A 23,028-nucleotide genomic window follows, 5' to 3' on the forward strand; every position below is an offset into this window, starting at 1 on the left:
GATGCAAAAATCATATACCCCAGATTTCAAACTGGTGGCTTGTCACTTGAATTTTAACCTGCAGATATGTTCTGTTTAGCTGGCAGAGTGCTTAAAAAAATATGAGTCAATATTTGGAAACGGACAGATTTACATAATAATCTGGCTTTGTGGAAAATCAACATAGCCCGTGTGTCCACAACTGGTTACAGTTGAGTTTGGCTTTTCATGGGTTGGGGGTTCACTCTGCCCATCTTGTTCCCTCCGGGTCTATTGTTTAAATTTCAGAAAGTTGTTTTCTTTTCTTCAAATTTTAACGAACGTCGTTCTGATTGTCTGTTACAACAATGAATAAAAAACCAATAGATTTGAGGACCTTAGGTTATCAGTTTAAGAATTAATCTAGACATGTCTATCCTTCCTAGTCAAATGGGGCTTCCAGAATTATTAAAACTTTAGAGCGGAAAAGTAAGAAGAAAAGTGAAATGATAGCAGTTTAGGTTGCCAAAGGCTTTCTTGATCATCTCTTTGTTAGCGAGTTGAGTTATTCTGTGTTTGACTTGTGGTTTCTAGTGTAGCCAGATGTAAGAATGCCCCGGAGTGAAGAGGCGGGGAAGCGACCACGTTACAAGCATCTCCTTTTTCATCCGGGGGAGGATGAGCCGTCACTGCGCCTGGAGTCCTCTCGCATCCTCTGTGGCCTTCTTTCGCCGGAGCCACGTCTGTGTCTGAGATAGATGTGGGATGATGACGAACTAGCTGCCATGGAGGTGATGTTAAAATCTCTGATAAACCAGGGAACCCTGGGAAAATCATTCCATCAAGAATCCCTGACAACTGCTATGGTTCGAGGTTGTGATGTAGCCAAAGTCACTCTGCTTCATGCACAAGAAGGGCCCTGACCAAAGAGCTGCTGACCAGAGAAGGAAGTCGTCGACAGAACGGTAGAAGATATTTGCGGAGAATATATCGGATAAAGGATTAACATTCAGGATATATAAAGAGTCAGATCACTTGCTATTAAAAAACTCAAATGAGCAGAGGACTAAACGAAAACCACGATGCGATGTCGCCTCACATGTGTCAGAATGGCACAGCCATTTTATTAGAATTTTATTAGAATCATTTTATTAGAATAAAATAAAAAAAAATGTTGGTAAGGATGTGGAGAAAAGGGAACCCCCGGGGCACTGTCGGTGGGAATGTGAACGGTGCAGACACTCGGGAGAGGGGTAGGGAGGCTCCTTTAAAATTAGAACTGGAACTGCCGTATGACCCAGCAACTTTGCTTCTGGGTATTTATCCAAAGAAAATGAAAACACTAATTTGAGGAGACGCCTGCACTCCTGTGTTCACTGCAGCATCATTTACAGTAGCCAAGCTATGGAAGCATCCCACGTGTCCATCCATAGTGAGTGGATCAAGAACATATGACACACACACACGGAGGAATATCACTCAGCTGTAAAGAAAGAACGAAGTCTTGCCATTTGTGACAACATGGATAGACCTAGAGGGTCTTGATGCTGATTGAAATAAGTCTGACGGAGAAAGAGAAATCATTCGCTTATCTGTGGAATCTAAAAAGCAAAATGAACGAACAACAACAACCAAAAAAACCCAACCCCAAAACAGAAAGATTCACAAATACTGGAAACAAGGCGGTAGAGGGGGGCGGGGGTGGTTGGCACAATAAGTGAAGGGTAGTAAGAGGTACAATCTTCCAGTTTCAAAATAAGTAAGACACAGGAATGTAAAGGAGAGTGCAGGGAACGCAGCCAGTAATACCGCAAACATTTTCTAGGACGACGCATGGCAACGAGGTTTACAGTGGCGATCATCTCACAAAGTATGTAAATATCAAGTCATCATGTTGTACACTTAAAAAGAACGTGATCTTACGTGTCAATTATACTTTCACAAAGTGCCTTGTTGTCTTGTCTAAGTGTCCCACCCTTTCCCTAGCGGACTAGTGCAGATCTTGTCCCTTTGGCATCCATACTCCGGGAAGCCTCGTCCTCACTGTGCTCTATAAATCTACAGCAGAAGGGAATGTTTCTTTGGGTAGATTTTGTTGGGAATGCACTTATTTGGGCAATAGGAGCTTCAATGACAGGAGCTAACTAACGCCATTCACCTAAAGACACACAAAAATGTGATTGGGGGCTGCAGGGTGGCTACAGAGAGGCAGACTCTCCTTGAAGACCTTAACACTCGTTAGAAAGTGTTGAGTCACTTACAAGGTTGGACGTTTTTATGCCAATGGGCCAGCGTGTCGCAGCTTCTGTCAATTTGTATGATATCTTGGGGCAGGTAACCCTTCGTTATGGAGCTGTTCTGTGTCCACAGGATATTTTGCAGCATCCCCAGCCTCTACCCCCTGGACGACAGTAGCAACTACCCTCCTCTGCATGGCGGCAACCAAAACTACCTTCAAAGTTGGCCAACGGTCCCCCTGGGGTCCCAAATTGTCCCTGGTTGAGGACCCTGCTGTAGACCTTCTGAGGTCTTTGACTTTTGCAAGAAGAGTCCATATTCTTTATAAAATATATAATAATGATAATAATAATTAGTAATAAAAGAAGGGTCCATATTTTGTCTTCAAAGATCTCAGAAGGGGCTTGTAGGTCGGAAAAAGTGTGTTTGCTTTCTGGATGCCCGAATGGCATCCGGCAACTTCCAAAGTCAAAGCACAGGGCCAAGTTTCCTCTTGAGGCCTTGGACGGGTGGCTTCATCAGGGTTAGCCTCACCTCCTTTTATTAAAATAACAGGAGTCCTGGGGCACCTGGAGGCTCAGTCAGTTAAGCATCTGGTCATGACCTCGGAGTCGCTGGATCGAGTCCCTCATCGGCCTTTCTGCTTGGTGGGGAGTCTGTTTCTCCCTCTGCCCCTCCCCTGCTCATGCCCCAGTGTGTTCTCTCTCTCTCTCTTTCTCTCTCAAATAAATAAACAAAATCTTTTAAAAATAAATAAATAAATAAATGACAGGAGGCCTGTCTCATAAGGCTGAGGACCCGATGGCCATATTGTAGGCAGTTGGGCTCTCATCCTACTGCCCCTTACACCGTCCCCAGGCAGCCTCCACCCGCCCAGGACCCTCTGTTTACTCCAAAGCACACCAGTCAGAACAACAGCATCCTGTCTCCACTTGGAGGCAGTCAACCTGCCTGGGACCTTGGCTCCTTGGTTGACCCTGGAGCTCTTCGGTCCTCAAGCCTGGGAGGATTTGTTTGCTGTTTTCTAAAAGGGCAGAGTGAGGCCTGCTGCCCGGGCTCACCCGAATGGTCACCGTGAGGACCTGGAGCTCAGCCCCTGCGTGGTCGTGGTCGGGCCTGGGCACAGAGACTAAGCTCCTTGTCGCCCCCCCACTCCTGAGATTGCCATTTTATAACTCGCAGTTCGATGGTTTCTGCATCTACATATAAATAAAGTGTATTTACTTTTCTGATTCTTGTAAGAAAAACCAAAGCCACAAGATTGTGTTTGAAGTTCCAAAACCGATGAGCTGAGGTTTCCCTCCCCTAGTGCGCTCCCCTGGCCCACAGGGACACAGCAGCCCCCACCCCCCATCGTGATCCCGGCGGCTCCCTGGGGAGGCGAGGCGCCTGGACCCAGGACTTCGGCCTGGGGCCTGCTCCCACCACCCGCCTTCCTGCCAGCGGGCTCCGCCACCGTGGGGCCCCCTGGCCTCAGCTCCTCTCCCCTCTTTCTAGCTTCCGACCCTTGCTCCCTAACCGTTCAGGGCAGAGACATCTGTACCCATTCCTAGGCTCTGCGGAGGCAGTCGCTGTGCACGTGTGCGTGCTTTTGAGGAAATTCCGCGCTTCTTTTGGCAAGAACTCTGAGGTCTTATCAGTAAGTGCCTACGGCTAAGAAGGAAAGAACCAACTGGGAAGTTGGAGAAACTTTTGCTTAGTTTCAGTGCGTCCCAAAATTATGATGAAGGCGTTGAACCCCCTCCCCCATGCGTGTTGGACAGGTGTGGACTGCGTGTGAGACACGCGGAGACGGACTGTGTCTGCACGGCCGGGCGGGAAGAAGGCCCGGGCGCTGGCCGTCTGTCTCTAGACCAGTGGCTCCCCTGCACGTCCGGATACGCATGCGGGCATTAAAAAACAGGCTAAAATATACAATAACAAATTGAAAAACTAAAAATTGGATCAAAAGCATTCCAAGATAAGGGGGGGGGTAGGTCGAGGCTGTGAGCAGAGGATATATTTAACAGAGCAGAGGAAGTCGGGGGCAAGGGCAGGCACACGGGCCAGCATGTGGGGCCTACCACGGAGGGCCCCGCGCTCACCGCCCGGCTCCCCGGCCTCCTGGGACCAGAGCTCAGGGGGACATCCGGTCACTTACGTGATTTGAGTTCGAGGTCACAGGTTAGGAGCCCATGTATGTTTACGGGATGCCCAGAAGGAAGGGAGTGTCCTTACCAACCCTCCCAGGGGGCCGCCTGGGGCGGGGGCTCAGCGGGTGAGCATCTGCCTTCGTGACCCCGGGGTCCCGGATCGAGTCCCGCATCGGGCTCCCTGCATGGAGCCTGCTTCTCCCTCTGCCTGTGTCTCTGCCTCTTTCTCTCTCTGTGTCTCGAATGAATGAATGAATAAATAAATAAATAAATAAATAAATAAATAAATAAATAAATAAATCTTTAAAAAAAAAAAATAAAAGCAGATAAAACCCTCCCGGTAAATACACCGGTGAGAATAAATAACTGTCAGCCGTGACACCCCCCGCTGTGGGCCTCAGGCTGGCGCCCAAGGGACCCTCAGGGGGCAACTGGTTGTGGGTGCGCCCCGTTCTCCCCTCAAGCCTCAGCTGTTGGGGGGCTGGTGCCTGAGGATGAAGCGGGGACTCAGAGGGCTGCGCATCTCTGGCAAACCTGTCACGAATGTTCCTTCTTAAAAACCAGCTTTCGGTAAGGCCTGGAGCAGCAGGGGCTCAGGCTAGGTGCCCCGGCAAGAACCTTGCTGCTGAGCCCGGTGGCCCCCGCAGGGCGGATCCGTCCACGTGGCCCACGAGCCGCAGGCGCCACCAGCTCTCTGCACGGGGCCCCGGAGCACGATGCGAGTTTTCCCCACGTGGAGTGGCACAAAGTAAAAAGTGTTCAGTTTTCTTAACCTGCGCGAGGCCTCCGAGGACTCCCCACAACGTGAGGAAACCGGGCTGCGCTTTCCCCGAGGGCAGGCCGGCCGGGCCCGATGCCGGGGCCTGGATGCTGGGCCGGGAACTTGCGGCCTGGGCTCCATCAGCGTCTGGGCCAAGCAGAGGCCGCTAGCCCGGTGGCAGCTCAGGAGCCTCCTGTCCTGCTCCCCCCCCCCCGCCCCCGCCCCAGTCAGTCTCCAGGACGGGCCTTGGCAGGAGCCTGGCTGCAGCGGCCTGTGTGCCCGGGGGCCCCATGGCCCCGCCAGCCCAGTCAGCGCTCGCAGCCCGACGGCTTCCAGGCCCCTGGTGCCCCAGGGGCTGAGGACCCTCACCAGTCCTCAAGGCCATCTACTGCTCACACGTTACACGGCAGGATACATCGTGTCTCAATCACATGCTCTTCGCCCACAAGGCTGCATGCATCTGAGGTGGCCACTAGCAGTCACGTCGATGGGAAACATGTGTCCTGCGGTTAATGACCCGGCAGCGGTCCTCCAGGAGCCCACAGCTCCCTGACCCCCGACAACTGCTACACCAGGAACCCACAGCTCCCTGACCCGCCGACAACTGCTGCACAGGCGGCAGGAGGGTCGCACTGAGTCACTGCACTGGAAACAGGTTTCGGGGACTGTCCGGTGGCTGGAGTTTCTCATGGGGCTCGGGTGGGAGTGGGGCGGGGGGAGCCGGGGTCCCCGCGGCGGCAGCCCAAGCGCAGGCCTCTCCCACGGCCGACTCTTCCCCTCTCCGAGGAAATGCAGCAGACACTTCAGCATTTCCAAACCAAACAAGACACCCTGAAGGATTCTCCTCCTGTGGCCCCATCCTCTGCTCAGGCCGGATTTGAAAATATCAACCAAGCCGGTGGCCGAGGCCCCTCGGAAGGGGGGGCCAGGCAGGAAGAGGGACAACAAAGCCCGTCCCCCCCGCCCCCCCGCCCCGTGCTGGGCTGGCCCGAGGCAGGGCCACGGGTGGCCTTCCAGTCCCCCCCCCCCCCCCCGGCGTTGCTGTCCCCGTCCCCCCCTCCACCGTCCACACGCAGGCCGAGCGTCCCGGGGCCTTGAGCAAGGCCGTGGGCTCCGAGGCCCCAGCGCCCGGGCCGCGCCCCTGCCCACAGCTCCCTCCGGGGACTGCACATTGTCATCTGGAGCAGAAGTCCTAGGCCGCACCTCCTGCTCCGCTGGCGCTGGCGGCTGCCTCTGGTTCCATGAGAATAGAGGATGCTCGGAAATTCTGGAAAGCCCTGAGTTTGGAGGGGGAAGAAAAATGAAAGTTGTAACTTTGGTCTTGTTCTGCACAATAATTGTTAATAAAAATCGTGGTTTCTTCTTTTCTTTTGCAATCTTGTTTTCCAAATTAAAATCCCTCGGTGACTCAGCCTCCGCGATGGTCTGGGACACAAAGAACCGCGAGGAGAGCCAGCCCGAGGGGGTATCTGGGCTTCAGAGGCGGCTGGAGGGGCAGCAGGCGCCGGGCTGTGCCCCCCCAGGGCCCCCCTGAGGGCAGGTCTCGGGTCCCCCCCCCCCACCTTCTGGGGACGCCTCAGTTCTCTGGAGGAGATGCTGGGGCCTGTGAGCCCTGGGAAGAGCCTTCAAGTCCTTGTGGCGGAGCCTGGTTTGGGGGCGCTCCTCTGGGGTCGCCTCCCTGGGCTCCTGCCCTTCTCCCAGCCAGCCTCTCACCAGGACTGGGTCCCTACTTTCCTTGGGGCAGAACCAGCTTCTACCCAGGGTAGGACTCGGCCTAAGGGCGGTGGGGCTGCTGCGGGAGCCCTGGGAGCGGTCCCTGGGGCTTGAGGGGCAGGGGGTCTCCTGGAAGGTCCACCGCTGTGCCTGGCCTCCTCGGGGGTCATTTCTTCACGTGGGATGAGGACGGGGGATGCCCACTGTGCCATAGGCTGTACTTGTGTGATTTATGAGCTTCCTGCACAAATGCCCGGAGAGTTCCTGCATCGCTAGGGTAGACGTGGACGCCCTGGACCACTGGGCATACCTCTCCTTCAGCTAAGCCCGCTCCACTGTAGCCTCCACATCCCATCGTCCCCCGATTGCCCAATTCAGATGCGTGCACTTAGGGGGATTCCAGGTGGGGCTTCAGCCCTCCCTGTTACCAGCTGTGTCCTGGTGAAGGAGTTTGCTCACCTAGGAAATGGGTTTGGCAATAATGCAAACCCTGTCAGACCATTGCAACGACTGATGGATTGTGCATGCTGCTCAGGAGAGACCCCGAGTCTCCAGGAACCCGGCAGAGAGCGGCTCCTCCCAACGCTCAGTATTCATAACACTGTGGTAGTAATACTAGCCCTTCGCCAGCTCAAAGAGGGGGAAAAAATTTTTTTTCTGGTCTTCTTTCTCTTTCGGGAGGGATGATTCTTGCAGGGCCCGTGTCTGATACAGCATCAGGGACACCCACCCCCCCTCTCCCAGGGAATCGTGGAGTAGTACTTTGGAGGCTTTGCCCAAAAGAATGCAGACTAGCCAGGGGCTGAGGCTCCCCTATGCATCCACTTTAGGGTGTCTGCAATGGCCACTCAATGCTCAAAGAGCTAGATGGAGAGAAGAGGCTGGGCCTTAACGGCCCAGCTATCATGAGTGTTCCTCGGATGGTGGAGAAGGCCCTGGGTGAGGGCCCTTATAATTCAAGTGCATTTCTGTTCAGCTGTGAGCTTGGCTTATAATTGTTACGGGTTGAATTGTGTTTCCCCCAAAAGAGACATGTTAGAGCCCTAACTCCCATGGGCCTTATGTGGAGATAGGGCCTTCATAGAGGTCATCAGGTTAAAACGAGGTCATTAGGGTGGGTGCAAATCTAATAAAATCAGTGTCTTTATATAAGGGGGAGATCTGGGGAGAGAGACACACATGCAGCGAGAAGATGTCACAAAGACACGGCGGGGGGGGTGGCGATGGCCATCTACACACCAAGGGGAAAGGCTTCAGAAGAAACCAACCCTGCTGACACCTTGATTTTGGACTTTTGGCTTCTGAGACTGAGAGGGGGAAAAAAAAAAAACTCTTATTGTTTAAATCACCCAAATGGTGGTACTTTGTTACGGCAGCCCTAGCAATATCATACTTCTGTTTGGCCCCTCAATTCCTCCATCTGGATACCCTGATACCAGCAACCTTTGTCTTCCCTCTTAGGACTTAGTTGGGACTTAGTTTATGCATAAAATGACATCGGGCTTTTTGCAGCTTCCCCAGACCCTGCGTCTGTGTTTGCAGAAAGCCAAGGAACTGTATCTTGACCACTTGCATTGTGCCAGGAACTAACTGCCTTGTAGCCCTTACTCATCCCATCAATTTTTAAGGTTGGTGTCAGTCTTGGAGTGGACTGTTCACGGGCACTCTCTCGTCTATCTCTCTGCTAGTGAAGACCCAAAGCTGGTCCATCATCTTTAGCACGTGCCTGGCTCAGACTTCATTGGTTGATCCACATCGAGACTGAGGATTCCCTGTAGGTCACCTGTCTGGTTCCTTCAGGGATTTGAGACTTGCCTGTAAGGAAGGAACCATCCAAAAGGAAGAGGGTATCTCTCCTGCCCACCACACCTGTTATCATCATTGCACGGGGACATCCAGTGCACAGGCTGACAGCAGAGCCCACTGGGGCCTCGCTACGCGGAGGAGCAGCTGAAGCACCTTCCAAGCACCTGTGCCATAGACGGCCACAGCCATACACTGTGTGGTGCTGCCCTGGGGCGCCCTGTGCATCTTGAACACCTTTGCTCTGTGCCCGGGTTCCAGCCAGGAGTCTCGTCTACGACTGGGGCGGGGCTCGGTTTGGTCTGAAAACAGACGCGACCATTGGATTTGAAACCAGCTCCTCTTTACACTTGGGCTGCGGTTGGTTAGAGGAGGGGAAAGTCCTGCCGTTAGAAGCAAGACACCTCAGGAGGCGAACATTACACGGTTGCGGTGGGTGTGGAGATTCAGAGAGGTGGCAGGTGCGATAAAATGTTATAGCCTTCCCCCCCTTGGAGCTAAACCACAGCTGAAGAGGAGAGTGGGTGTCTGTGTGAGCCGCTCGTGTACTCGTGTGTCCGCGAGTGCCTCTGTATTTGCGTGCGTGTTGGCCCACGTGGTTTTGCTTTAGGTTTTGCTCTGATGAGCTCGGCCTGTCCCCCAGCCAGGAGGAGGAGGGTCTCCTACCTGACAGCATCCGGATTAGCAGCCCTGGTCCCTGGGGTTATCACCCAGGTGTCCCCAGCACGGACACCGCAGGGCCGTGGTGATTCTGCACAGCCATAGCCCCGGGGGCCAGTCCCAGGAGACTCAGCATTCCTTGCCGGCCCTGCCCAGTGTCTTCCCCCAACCCAATCCCACGTCCTCACTCTCTGTGCCTTCCCTCAGCTCAGCGTCTATCCTGAGAAAGACCCTTAGCGAGTTCCGCCGGGGGGGGGGGCAGGGGGCAGGCTGGGCCGTACCCGCCCTCCCTGCAGGTCCCCCTGACCCCGAACGAAGCCCCTGAGGACAGATGGGCTGGTCAGGCCAGCACATGAGAGGAGAGCGCCGGGGCGCCAGCCGGAGAGCTTCCAAGGCTCCGGAGGCTTCAGTCCCCCCAGCGATCCCGGGTGACCATGTGGGGCGAGGCTGGCAGCTGCTTCGCCAAAGCTGTCCAGGTGCCATGACCTACCCCAAGGGGCAGGACACGTGCTTCACGGAGAAACTAGTGCAGACACCGGGCAAACGGCTGGCGGAGCCCCTCCTCGTCTGCAAACCAGCAGGCCTGTGTCAGGAACAGCTTCCTCTAGAGACCTCTGCGGGGCATAACCAAGGTCACGTTCATTCACGGTTGTCCCTCTCGGCTTGAGCGGTAGAAGCCCTGTGGGGGATTTCAAGACCCCTGCGGCCCAGGCCGCCCTCCCAGGAGCCCACTGGACTGGCCACGTGGGCAATGGGATGGCCACGGGTGGTTTTCAAAGTCCCCTGCTTCCCTCTACCCGCTGCCTCTCCAAGTGGCTGCTGGGCCCCCGGAGCGGGAGCCGGGGCTGGTTTGAGGTCTTCCGAATCCCTATTCGGATTCCAAGTAGTGGCCTAGTTACCGCGTGTTTCAATCCAGCGAAGTGATTCTTTCCTAATGGAAGTTTCTTTCCTTCATTTGAAGACGGGCATTGGCATTGCTCATCCCGGGGCTCATCCACTCACCGCCCCCCGCCCCGGCCCCGCCGTCATTTACTGTTGCCCCAGTCTCCTTGGTGCTGACCTGAACAGATTAGGGGGAGCCTGGATGACGACGAGGCCACGTAGACAGAGCAGAGCACGCGGCTCTCCGCCCGCTCACAGGGCCCCCAACGGCGGAGACGGAGACGCACACAGGCTGCCCCAGGAGACCACGGCCACAGGCTGCTCCTGGGCCTAGCCTCCACGTCCCCGACGGTAAAACACAGTGAGGGTGACAAAGAGAGGCCCGTGGGTGTGCAGGGGCATCAGGGGGACGTGCTTAGGAGATGGGAGCGGGAGGTCCCAGAAGAAGTCTGCAGGTAGTAGCCAGAGCCCCCCCCCCCCCCCCCCCGCCCCAACCCGTGGGGAGGGATTAATTATTTTCTCTGTGGATGAGGGATTGCTCTCGGGGATGGGAGAGGAGATGGCAACCGGGAGAGGGAGGGGAGGGAGGAGGTCTTCTTCTCCCCACACCCTGGGGCCCAGCTCGGCTAACTTGAAGCAGCGCAGGACGCTGCAGGTGCTCCGTGAGTCCCCGGAGGGGCCACGGAGGGGCCTGGGGGACAAGCCACTGCCTGGCTCGGCCACAGGCTCCTGCACCTCTTTGCCTCTGTCAGACGGCAGCTCCCAGGCTGCAAGGATAGGATGCCATCCTTCTGGAGGGAATGTTGTTGGGGACACAGCCTCCCCTCTCTCCCTCCCGCACACACTTAGGCCAGGAGCACTGACGAATCAGCACTGGGGTGGACACGTTTCCCTCCTCCCCCCCCCCCCCCCCCCCCGCCCCGGGAACTGGAGACCTGAATATTTATCAGATGGATTGCTGTGGACTCAGGCCACTCTGAACTCCAGAAGAACTTCCAGGACTTTCATTTTTTTCCCCTGAAGATCTTGACGCCCATGTGCGGTGGCCCTCTCTGGCGGGGTTTTCCCTTGCTCAGATAGTGTTTCACAGGGGCAGGTTTGGTAAAATGTATTTCCGTTCTGATATAATATATTAAAATATATTTCCATCCTAAATAAGCTGGTGCCTGTTTTGAATTAATCGCCATAATGCCGAGTAATTAGGTGTATACGAATCCAGCGGACAGTTTTTCCCCTTCGGGGCGGGTGTGCTAATTCCATTCCATAGCATCCAGTGGCATGTATATACTGTGCACCTGAAAATTTTCCCCAGAAATCAGACTTCCGGTTTCTAAGACGTAGATCAAGATCGTTCTCCTTAAATTCTCTAGATGTTGCTGCAGCAGTTCAGAAACCTCGAGCATGCACAGCTAGAGAATTCACTTACTGCCCCAGAATCCAGGCAGAAGCCAAGTAAAACAAGTACGTGGGCCTTGCAGTCAGTGTCTTGCACAGATAGTAGCTGCCTCCAAGGATGGGAGTCCAGCTTCAAAGGCTGCTTGGCGAGCTTTGGGACACGGATTCATGAGATTTTTTTTTTTTCTGAGACTCTTCCTCTCCAGACCTCTCCCTCTTTCCTCTCTGTTTCTTTCCCTCCCTCCCTCCTTGGGCCCCAGGCCTTCCCACCTTCCTATTTCCTCTCTCCCTCTATCTCTCCGTCTCTCTCTCTCGTCTCTCTGCCCGGCCCATTTGTGTTTAGGAATCACTATTTCTATACACGGACATCACAGCTTCCTTTCTTTGCCTTCTCCGTGTCCCACTCTTAAAAGATTTTATAACTAATAAAAGATTTCTTTTCCTGCTTGCTCCCATCACCACCTCCTTTCATCTGGAGAATTCCAATATCATACTGTGTGTAAGCGCCTAGACTTACTGCTCTACTGAGGCAGGTAGACGTTAGTGATCCCGCCTGATTTTTCTTTGCAAACTTTACTGGAACAAAACACGAGGCCTCATTTTTGTGGACACTTTTTTCAGGTGCAGCGTTCAAAATTAGACTTTGCATTTTCCCAGGAATCAATCACAGAGGTATTTGGGTGGATAAACTGTTTTTTTTTGTTTGTTTGTTTTGTTTTGATTTTGTTTAAAAAAAAAAAAAAACTTTTAGTGCAGCCCAAGTGGCTCAGCGGTTTAGCCCTGCCTTTGGCTCAGGGAGTGATCCTGGAGACCTGGGATCGAGTCCTGCGTCGGGCTCCCTGCATGGAGCCTGCTTCTCCCTCTGTCTCTCTCTCTCTCTCAAGAATAAATAAAATCTTAAAAAATTAATAAAAAATTAAAAATTAAAAAAAAACTTTAGATCTTTCCTTCACGAATTAATGGAGGGGCCTCAACACCCACCCATCTGAACCTTTATCCATTATTCGGACTGCCTTTCTAAGCCTGTAAGGTTTTCAGAGTGTGGTTCCTGGACTAGCGCCATCACCATGGCCTGGGAACTTATCAGGACTTTCGAGCCCCTCCCCGGACAGACTGAGTCAGAACCAGGGGTGGGGGGGTGGGTCCCCCTCCAAGTGGTTCTGATTCAGAGTGAAGATTGCCATTGTGCCTGTATCTGCAATGCTGATGGCAGCTCTTATATGCGACCGAGACTTTAAAAGAAGTGGAATGGGGTCAGCCTGGCTGGCTCAGTCACAGAGCATGGGACTCTTGATCTCAAGGTCATGAGGTCGAGCCCCACACTGGGCGTAGAGCTTAGTCCTCATGAAGAGAAAGACGTGAAATGAACCAAAATCAGAAAACGTGGGTCTGACCCTTGATAGCCATGACCTGCTGCACATCTGTGAGTAGGACCAACACCCCACATCGCAGGGAGGTGGAGAAGCACCCTAAGATGCATGGGCTGCCCAGCTGTTCCCCACCCCATCGCTGCGCGCCCGGGCCTGCGCCGCTAGGGGGCACGCCAGCCCTTCCAAAGCCAGCACCCCCAGAGACTCCGCGTTTCTGTCTTTGAGGTCCTGTCATTCTCTGTATAAACAAGTTACGTTCAAGTGTTTAGGATATAAATTACGACCATGCCGGCTGCCTCGGAAGGAATGTAAACACAGCACTGTGGTCGGAGCAAACTCTGAAACTGACTTCATAATTTATAGCAGGCCCTTGTGTAGCTCAGTATAAAAGCGGGGAAAAAAAGCCCTGTGTGACTGCGAATATGATAATGCAGACACAAAAATACATGTTTAAATCACTGCTTAATTTTTGGGAAATACAGAAAGGAAACCTAAGGATTAGGAAGACGGTTAAGACTTTTGAAAACAAGATGTTTTACCAACGAGACCGTCTTTGCACTTAAATTTACTCCGAGTACAAAACCCTCCTGTGTGAGATATCTGCGGAGTGGTATTACGGGCCTGGCAGCCGATGGGGGCGGGGGGAGGCCTTTTAGGGCACGAGAAACAAAGGTGAGTTTTCAGAAGCAAAAGCAAAAACACAAAACAGAATACCGGCCCTCGGCCCTCGGCCCTCGGCCCGCGGTCGGTAGGTTGGGGAAAGGATGAGTGCGGGTTGAGAACCTTCCTGTTTCTGCTCAAATCGACTGTTGCCAGGGCTGCCCTGGATTTTGAAGGGCTGGTCAGAGGAGGGCGGGCTGCGGAGACAGCAGTCCTGCTGCCAGGTTGGCTTTAGGGTCCGTCTTTTGAACCCAGAGCTTTGGCAGCCGGGCCTGGTATCACCAACGGTTGGGGAAGCTTGGGATGTGGAGCCCGGGCCCTGCGGGGATCCCCGAAGGAGACGCCTTGGTCAAAGAGGGGAAGGGCAGAGGTGGGGGTGGGTGGGCTGCTCCTGCCAGGCAGTCTCAGCCAGGCTTTGACTTGGGGGTGGGGGCAGACAGCACCTTTGGAGGAAGGTACCCACCTCAGTTACCCTCCCAGGCCCGACCCCCATTACCACTCCACAGCCACCTCCCTGGGGACTCCTCAGGCTCTGACCACCGCCACCCACCACAGAACGCCATCAGCGTCCCGCAAAACTGTGAGCCGGTCCCGTACTTTGGGCACCGACCCTTTGACCACCACTCAGCCCAGCCCGCGGTGGCGACTTTCCACCCTGCCCGTCACTCCCTGCCGCTGGGGAAGAGGAAGGAGCAAAAAGCAAAACCCTCCTTGGCCACAGGAAAGAGAACAAAAGGGGGCACAAAACTCGGTTTCCTCAAATCAGACTCATGCCTTCATTATCTTGCCTGGTTGGCTTTTAAGTTTCTTTCACCTTCTGGTTTTTGTTTAGCCGGAGAGAGCCAGGGCGAAGGAAAGAAAGAACAGAAAAAGTTCCTTCTTCTCTTTCTCTCCTGAGAAGACCCACAATCAGAACCTGGCCTGTGTTACTCAAGGCACAGACCCCACACCACGTCAATTATACAACTTGGAAAAAAAAAAAAAAGCCCAACAGTGTAGAGTTGCATTGCTGGCTGGTGGAGGAGAAGAGAACCTGGTCATCCCAGGATTGCCCGCGGAGGAAACAGATCCCTAACACAGCTATTTGTTATATATATTTTATTGAAAAAATTTTACATCAAAATAGTTTGGCAAACTGTAAAAGTATACATAAGTGCAAATATATCCTCCTTTTAAAATACAAGCGAAGTGTGAGTATACACGAAAAATCATAAAAATATCTTTAAAATATGGTGGTAGAAAACAATCTTGTAAAAAAAAACGTTGTATTGTCACAATACTTGAAAACCGCTTTCTTAAACTAGACACGTTGCTTCTAAATACTTTCTTAATAATGTTCTTTGGCACCTGTGTCCAGACTCAGTGTCTGGAGAAACAGAACTCTCTTCCTCGGCTAGGCAACAAGATGAGGCTTCCTTGAAGTCTGGTGCTTAGCACTGCCTTTTGGAAAAGCACAAAAATTTTCATAGACGAAGAAAAACACACACACACAACCTGCGTTTTTCAGACCCTGATGACTGAAGGTAATGAAGATCCCAGAGTTACATGTTTATGTTTTTCACGTGGTGACTTTTTACCGGCCTGGCTAAAAAGCCGATTTCCCAGCTGGCTGACTCCGTCGGGAGCCTGCTGGTGTGGGTGTTGGGGGCCCTGCTTTGCCAGGGGCTGTCCTTCTACCGACCGGAGGCGAGTGTGCCGGCCAGCGTGGGCCCGGGCGCTCTGGCTGGGTGACGGGCGTGCTACTTACTGCTGGTGTAGCAGGCGCATGGTGCGGGGTCCACGGCCGGCCACCCTGCCCCGCAGCGGGGACAGCAGAGAGGGCCCTCCATTCACATGACGCAGGGCTTGATATCCTGGCACACGCTCTGGTGGTGGTGGTGGTGGTAGTAGGGTCCACTCGCAGACGGATGGAAAGAAGAAATGCCATTAAAGTTGAGGACAAAATCCTTTCTGTCACACACTGGGGTCGAGTGATGCTGGTATCGAGGCAGTCCCACTGAAAGAAGGAAGAAAAGAAAAACTTCAGAAACAGCCATCCGGCCAGAGGACGGGCATCACCCCTCGGGTCCTAGTGTAACTCAGGCCTCGCTGTGCCCGGGGAGGGAAGGGAGGAGCTGCCGCGCTTCTGCCTGGTGCTGCACACCTGCCAGGGCAAGCCCACCTCTGGAGGCGGCTCCAGGTGCAGCCTGGGTCCCTCCCAGGAGGGGCCGCGGTCGCTGCTTGGATCCGATGCGCCGGCCCGCAGGCCCCCGGGAGGCGCCCAGCAGAGGCCTGGCTCGGCCGGAGGCAGCACCACGGCTCCCGCGCCTGCCCCTGCTTCTCTACGCCGCAAGGCCGGTCGGAGGGGCTGCGCACTGCGCGGGGGATACCCGTCGTGCCAGAAGGCGGTGACGGAAAGCAGTCCCTCCGCAGGGAAGTGCGGGCGGCCCGAGGTCCCGAGGTCGGGGCTCCCGTAGAGGAGCCGGGGCTACAGGGGGCCCTGATGCCCTCCATGGCGCCCTGGGCGCAGCGGTGCGCACCCCGAGGTCCCCGAGGTCGGGGCTCCCGTTGAGGAGCCGGGGCTGCAGGGGGCCCTGATGCCCTCCGTGGCGCCCTGGGCGCAGCGGTGCGCGCCCTGGGCGCAGCGGTGCGCACCCTGAGGTCGGGGCTCCCGTCGAGGAGCCGGGTTTGCAGGAGCCCCGGATGCCCTCCGTGGTGCCCTGGGCGCAGCGGTGCGCACCGAGGCGCCGGGCCGCGGGGACCCCGGGCGGGCGGGCCTGCAGGGCGCAGGAAGGCTGTCCGTCGCCTGCTCGGCCGCTCCCCGCCGGGCCCCCAGCCGGACCCCCGCCGCCCACTTTTGCTTTTGCTTTCCCGGCGCCTCAGGCCGCGTATCCCAGCGCAGGTAGGCCCCTGCCCCGCGTGGCTCCCGGGCCCCCGCCCTGGGCCGGCCAGCGCGTCTCGGAGCGGGAGCGCGGGGACACCGGGCAGGCGGCGGCAGGGGCACCGCGGGGCTCTCCGAGGGCAGCAGCGGGTCACGCGCCCCGGGGCGCTCCAGGCCCCGCTCTCGGCCGCCCGGGCCCATCCCGCCGCAGCCCGGCCCGCGCCAGCTCCGCGGCCCAGAGCTGGAGCTCGCAGGGCCCCCGAGGCCGCCGCCAGCTGTTAGGGGACCAAGGGGACAAAGTCCCTCGGGCCTGAGCGAGGGGCGCGGGGCCTCCCCGGGCACGGGGCTTGGCCGCCCTTTCGGGAGCGGGACGCGGCAGCCCGCGAGGCTGTGCGGGGAGGGAGGTGGCTCCTGCAGCCTCGGCCGGCCTCGGGCCTGCTCGGCCTGCGCGCTCCTCCCGGGGCCTGCGCGTTCCCCCCGGGGCCAGACGCGCTCCCGGCCGCGGACCCCAGGGCGGCGCGCTCCTCCACGCCCGCGGGCGCCCGCACCCAGCCCGCTCCAGCTCAGCCCCCACCTCTCACTCGCCGGGGATGCTGACCAGGACCGGGGAAGGAGGGGCAGAGCCGCCCGGTGGTGCTCGGCGTCAGTCAAGGCCTCCCCGGCGTCCCCAGGCTCTGCCCAAAGGTGCCCCAGTCAAGGCCTCTCTGCGTCCCCAGGCTCTGCCCAAAGGCGCCCCAATGAAGGCCTCCCCGGCGTCCCCAGGCTCTGCCCAAAGTTGCCCCAATTAAGGCCTCTCCGCGTCCCCAGGCTCTGCCCAAAGGTGCCCCAGTCAAGGCCTCTCTGCGTCCCCAGGCTCTGCCCAAAGGTGCCCCAGTCAAGGCCTCTCTGCGTCCCCAGGCTCTGCCCAAAGGTGCCCCAATTAAGGCCTCCCCAGCGTCCCCAGGCTCTGCCCAAAGGTGCCCAGGTCAAGGCCGCCCTGGCATCCCCAGACTCTGCTCAAAGGCCCCCGGGAAGGCCGCTGCGGGAGCTGGGCCTGCTGGGCTCCGCCGTTTTGGTTCTCCCAAGCGTCCCGTTTCTGGATTCCCCGCATTTCAGGGACTTGTGGGTGCACCCGGGTGTGTTGGGTGGGGCGAGGGAGGCCTCAAAGAAGAACCACAAGTCTCTTTCCCGCGAGCTCTTTTGTTTTTAATTTTTAGGGTATGGTTTCAGGGCAGCTTCAAAACCTCAGAGTCTGGGTTCAAACTGCGTGGAGCACGCCCGGGGAGGGGGAACGGGGAATGGGGAACACCAGGAGGGCCCTGGGCAGGGGGGGGGAGAGGGGCTCTGGGCGGCAGAGTGGGGGGAGTGGGCACTGCCTGGGCTGAGCGGTGATTGACAGCCAGTCCCAGGGGATTAAAAAAAATGAGAGGGAAAGGTCATCTGTATTGGTTACTTGTTGAAATTCCCATAAAAATTGAACAAGACTCTGCTCTCAGTGGGTTAAGTCAGGCTAAAATCCTCTCCGGTGTGGTCCTGCCGAGACTGTCTTTGTTTAGTTAACCTCTGAGACCCGCATTTAAAAGGCCTATTTGGGAAATTTCACCGGCCAGGGAACCAACATCTTTTGCCCATTTCTGGGCTTCCCGCCTCCCCTGAAGCTCTTGCCCAAACGCTGATTCCCGAACCTCCCATGTCCGCATCGTCCCGTGAGCCTTTTGCAACTGAGGCAGGAGGTGAGCGTGAGCTAGAGCGGCAGCATCTGAGAGGCAGGTTAGCCTGATTTTAACGCGCGGCCTGTGGGTGCTTCCCAGAGAGGTTCCTGTGGGTGCTTCCCAGAGAGGTTCCCTACATCCGAGGGAGTTGATCTCCACCGTCCGAAAAACCTGGCTAAATATTCAAATTCCCTCCTCCACCCCGCCTGTCCCCTCCCACCTTTCATCGCCTTTGGCAAGTCAATAAATTCTCACAATCTCCGACCAACACGGTTTACACCAGCAACGCCAGTGAGGTCCAAGAGGCCAGCACTTCTCAGGGGAGCCCCAAGGTGGGCCTCCGATCCTCGATCCTCGTGGCCTAGCTCGCACTGCACTGCTGCCATCAAGGCAGGTCGGCGGAGCTGGGAGGCCAGGGGCTCCCCAGAAGGCTGGTGCCCCTCTCCGCTGCTAACACCTCCCTCCTGTGCAAGAACCTGGGTCACCCACCCCCCCCCGCCCCGCGCAATCTGCTTTCTGCTCTGCTTCTCCCTCATTTCCCCTCCTGGCGACGGTTGCCCAGTTGCAACCGTTCTGCACCCGCAGCCTCGCCGTGCAGGACGCGACCCTTCGGGACGTTTGCTCTGGGAGCAAAGCACAGCAAAAGCAACTAAACACACACACACAGGCGCGCAATGGGAAGCAGACGGCCCGGCCCCCCCCCCCCCCCCACCCCGCCGCCCCAGGCCACATGCCTTCGCCCCAAGCTGGCCCCGGCGCGCGGGGACCTCCGGGGAGCGCACCCCGGGAGCGCAGGAGCGCGGGCCACTGGCGCGCGTCCCACCGGTGCGCGCCCCCAGCCCCAGCCTCCGGCCCGGGCCAGGCGCGCGGAGGGGGCGCAGGGCCGCGTGCGTTACCTGGCAGGTCGTCGCGGGCGTTCTGGTGCAGGTAGCTCTGCTCCAGCGAGTAGGACGACACGCTCGCGTGCAGGCCGGCGGGGGCCGCGGGGCTGGCGCCGGGCGGCAGCGCGGGCGGCTGCTTGAGGTACGGCGAGGCGCCGGGCGAGCTCCAGTGCGCCGCGGGGCTGGTGTAGGGCGAGGGGCACTCGATGGCGCTCGCCACGGCCGGGGACGAGGGCACCGGGCTGCTGCTGCTGTCCGCGCCGTAGTCCCCGCCGCCGCCGCCGCCGCCGCCGCCCCCGCCGGGCCCCGCGGGCACCGGGCAGCTGGCCATGTAGGTGGAGCCCGGGCTGGGCGACATGTGCGGGACGTGGTGGTGGTGGTGGTGGTGCGGGTGCGCGTGCGGGTGCGCGTGCGGGTGCGCGTGGCCCGGGGCGCCGGCGCCCGCGTCGTAGCCCGCGGGCATCATGTCGAGGCCGCCGTAGCCGCCCTGCGCCGGGCACGCGAGCGGCGCGGCCGGGGGCGCCTGGAAGTCGAAGCCCTGCGGCAGCAGCGACGCCCCGAAGCCCAGGCCGCCGACCACGCGGTGGTACACGGGCTTGAGCGCCTGGCACTTCCTCCTGAAGCCGCGCGGCCGGCGGCGGAACGAGCCCTCCTCGAACATGAACTCGCTGGCCGGGTCGATGGTCCAGTAGTGGCCCTTGCCGGGCCGCCCGAGCCCCTTGGGCAGCTTGATGAAGCACTCGTTGAGCGAGAGGTTGTGGCGCACCGAGTTCTTCCAGCCCTGGTAGGCGCCGCGGAAGAAGGGGAAGCGCGCCTGCAGGAACTGGTAGATCTCGCTGAGCGTCAGGCGCTTGCTGGGCGAGCTCTGGATGGCCATGACGATGAGCGCGATGTACGAGTAGGGCGGCTTCTCGGGCCGCCGCAGCCCCGAGCTCGCCTTCCGGGCCGGGCCCCCCGCGCCGCCCGCGCCCCCCGCGCCCCCCGCGCCCTTGCAGGAGGCGCCGGCCGCGCTGGCGGCGGCGGCGGCGGCGGGCGCGCAGGAGGCGGAGGACGCGGGCGGCGGGGCGGCCTCCAGGGCGGCGGCGGGCGGGCTCCGCAGGGCGGCCTGGAGCGCGCCGGGGCCCGGGCTGCACGCGCGGCGGAGCGGGGCCGGCGGCGGCGCGCCCTCGGAGCTCATCTGGGGGCGGCGCGCGAGGCCGGGCGCGCGGAAGCCGGGGCTGCGCGGCCTCGCTCGGCGCCGCTGGGGCTCCGCTGCGGCTCCCGGGGGCGGCGGGCCGGGGGCAGCGCCCCGAGCATCCCTCCCGCGCGCCGCGGGCCGCGGAGCCGCGGAGCCGGGCCGGCCGGGCGGCGAGCGGGGCCGCGGCGGGGACGAGCCCGACGTCTCCCTGCAGGAGCGCTCCTCGCTCTGTCTCTCGGACTTCCTCCCGCCCTCCCTCCCTCGGAGCCTCCGCTCCCTCCCTCCACCCCCACCGCGCCCTGCCCCCTCCGCGCCGCGCGCCGCCCCGGGGAGGGCGCGGGGCCGCGGCGCTCCTCCCCCCTCCCGGCCGCCGGCGGGCTCCTGCGGCTCTTATCTCGCCCGCGCGCGCGCCCCCCCTCTCCAGGGGCCCCCGGGCCTCCCGGCTCCGCCCGGGGCCCCGGCCCCGCTCGCCTCCCCACCCGCCTGCGGACGCGGGAGCGCAGCCGGCCCACGCCTGCCCGGCACGACCCGCATCCCCGGCGGCCCCCCGCGCGCGCCCCTCCCCGGGGACCCTGCGCCCCGCTCCTCCCTGCGCGTCCGGGGCCCACGGGGCTGGGCCGCCCGGCCTGCTCCGCTGCCCCCGCCCCCGTGCCCGCACCGACACCGCCCGTCACCTCCACTTAGACAGGACGGCCCTGCGCGCCCGGGGCCCCGCGCCCGAAGGTAAAGTGCAACCGCCTCTCCTTCCCACAGGGCCCGGGAGCTCCGCGGCGCGCCCCGCGCGGCCCCAGCCGAGCCGCAGCCCGACAGCTGCGCACCCGGGAGCACACCCGGGCCGGGGAGCAGGGGGGGCGGGCAGGGGGAGGCAGGCAGAGCAACCCGGCCGAGGTTTAGAGACCCTGGAAACACAGTCGAATGGGACGGATTCGCGTTCGCGTCGGTTTCCACTTGGTGTTTTGTAAGGAAAGGAAAAGGACAAAAAAATGCAGGAAGGGGAGCTGCCAGGGCTGAAGGAGAGCGGGAGGACTGAGACAGCGGTCGGGTGTTGGTGTTCAGTCCCCAAGGGGTGGGTGTGTAACTGTCCCCAGGCTTAGGTCCCCCTGCCCCCCGCTCGGGTGTGGTCCCGCTGTGCGGATCTACCTTAGGCGGGAGAACACTCCACCCGGTGCTGCTGATTCCTCCCCGAGTGAGAGAGGATGTGCCCTCCGGAGGAATCACTTCCAATGAGACCCGACAGTTAGTTATTGGATTACACGTGCGAGGAAATGTACTCTGACCGGGGACAGGGGCTGGAAGAGGGAGGAGGAGGGCCTGAGGCCTGGGAGCGGGCCGGGCCACACAGGGGCTGGTGCAGGAGGCCCACAGGGGACCCGAAGGGAGGCTGCGCTGCGCGTCTACTCTGATGGGACTAAGGTGCAACTGTGTGGGCTGGGAAGCCTGGGGGAGCAGTGGGAGGGGGGGAACAAGAGGATCTGAGGTCCGTAGGGGATCCAGAGAAAGGCCAGCTCCAGAAGAGCCTTGCAACGGAACCAAGGCAGGGTTTGGGGGCAATGGCACTAGCTCTCTGTGCCCCTGGAGGTATCACATGGAGTATCTGCTCCCGGCTGAGTGTGCTGGGGAGGCTGTGGAAGCCCAGGGAGAGGGAGGAGTGGGAAGGGGGAGGCTGGGGGCTGGGCTGGGGCTGGCCCCAGACAGTGACCTGAAGTTGAGTGGAAGCAGGCTTTTTCCATCAAACCCTGCCTGGATACCACACACAGAGACCGAGTGTCAGTTTACTGCCCTGAGCCGGGCTCCTTTTCCCTAAGCTCCACAGTAATTAGACAAAGAAAACCTAAATTAGCTGAACAGGCGTCGACAGCTTCCTCCAGAGCACCCCTGGTACCTACATGGGAATGTGTCCGAAAATGGCTTGATTGTAGCCCAGAGTCAGCTAAGAAAACACGGCCAAAATGAACTCAGTTTACCGCTCATTTCCAATAGAAAAAAGAAACAAGTCAGTCTTTTCCGGATGGGATGTTTTGATTGAGTTGGGGTAGGGGCGTTTGCAGTTGCTTCTAACTTCTAACAATTTCTTTCTGAGTGACTTGGGGATGGGTCCCCATTTAGTTCAGGTTTTTTTTTTTTTTTCCCTCTTACCCCCTTTGGTCATTTTACATGGGATGATTTAACTGTAAATAAGTAAATATAGGAGTATATAGAGTGGGCTCCCTAAAATCAGTGCTTGGGTTGTCTGAAAAAAAAAAACTAAATCCAATAGAAGTTGCAGTGAGGAGGACAGATAGTAACTAAAAGGAGCCCCACCAACAGAGCCGTGTGTGTGTGTGTGTGTGTGTGTGTGTGTGTGTGTGTCTGTTTAGAGGGAAGAAAATTGGCCCAGGTGGAAGCATAAGGAAAAGGAAAGCAGTCGTCTCATTTGTAGGTGAGGGTTGGTGGACAGATTTTTGGAAAATGCGGCAAGCAAGTAAATATCCTTGTCACTGAAGTGTCCTGATGGTCCACACGTAGGAGTTCTATGTACATCGAATCCCAGGCCTCAAAAGTTTTTTTAGGACCCAGAGACTGAAGACTGAAAAGCACCAAACCTAAAATGCAAGGAAGGTTAGAATATCGGAGATTTTAAACGGCTCCCTTCCCTATCCAACCCAAGTGACAGCAGTATCCATTTCACCTACACTCTTCAAACGTGCCAGAAATCCCACCTGTAGTCTGCTGGGGGTCCCAGGAGGCTAGACATCCCAAGAAGGCAGTAGGCGTCGGGTCTTAGCTCCAGCCAGCAGCAGTTCTGTGGCCCTGAAAACTTTTTCTCTCTGCAGGGGTCTAAACACTACCCTGCACTCCACAAAAATAT

General features: G+C 58.1%; 1 protein-coding gene and 1 long non-coding RNA gene across 3 annotated transcripts in view; one reads left to right on the forward strand and one right to left on the reverse strand.

Annotated features, from left to right (window-relative positions):
- Positions 1 to 14,654: 14,654 nt before the first annotated feature.
- On the reverse strand, positions 14,655 to 20,320 carry FOXF2 (forkhead box F2). Its single transcript, XM_025988550.2, has 2 exons — positions 19,019 to 20,320; positions 14,655 to 15,567 (listed from the first exon to the last, which is right to left on the reverse strand). The coding sequence occupies exons 1-2, from the start codon at positions 20,178 to 20,180 to the stop codon at positions 15,401 to 15,403; spliced, it is 1,329 nt and encodes a 442-aa protein (XP_025844335.2). The 5' UTR covers positions 20,181 to 20,320; the 3' UTR covers positions 14,655 to 15,400.
- A 234-nt stretch (positions 20,321 to 20,554) lies between these two features.
- Positions 20,555 to 23,028, forward strand: part of LOC140594660 (uncharacterized) — a 79,806-nt gene continuing 77,332 nt past the window's right edge. For both annotated transcript variants that reach the window (XR_011995733.1, XR_011995734.1), the window contains exon 1: positions 20,555 to 20,903. This is a non-coding gene — a long non-coding RNA (uncharacterized lncRNA). The remainder of the gene's footprint in view (positions 20,904 to 23,028) is intronic.

This window comes from Vulpes vulpes, chromosome 12, assembly GCF_048418805.1.
Source record: "Vulpes vulpes isolate BD-2025 chromosome 12, VulVul3, whole genome shotgun sequence".
Taxonomy (NCBI): domain Eukaryota; kingdom Metazoa; phylum Chordata; class Mammalia; order Carnivora; family Canidae; genus Vulpes; species Vulpes vulpes.

Excerpts from the sequence above, each read along its gene's own strand:
- FOXF2 (XM_025988550.2), bottom strand. The coding sequence starts at position 20,180 with ATGAGCTCCGAGGGCGCGCCGCCGCCGGCCCCGCTCCGCCGCGCGTGC. Across the intron at positions 15,568-19,018 it reads CGCCCGCGACGACCTGCCAG|TGGGACTGCCTCGATACCAG; the intron begins GTAACGCACGCG and ends TCCTTCTTTCAG.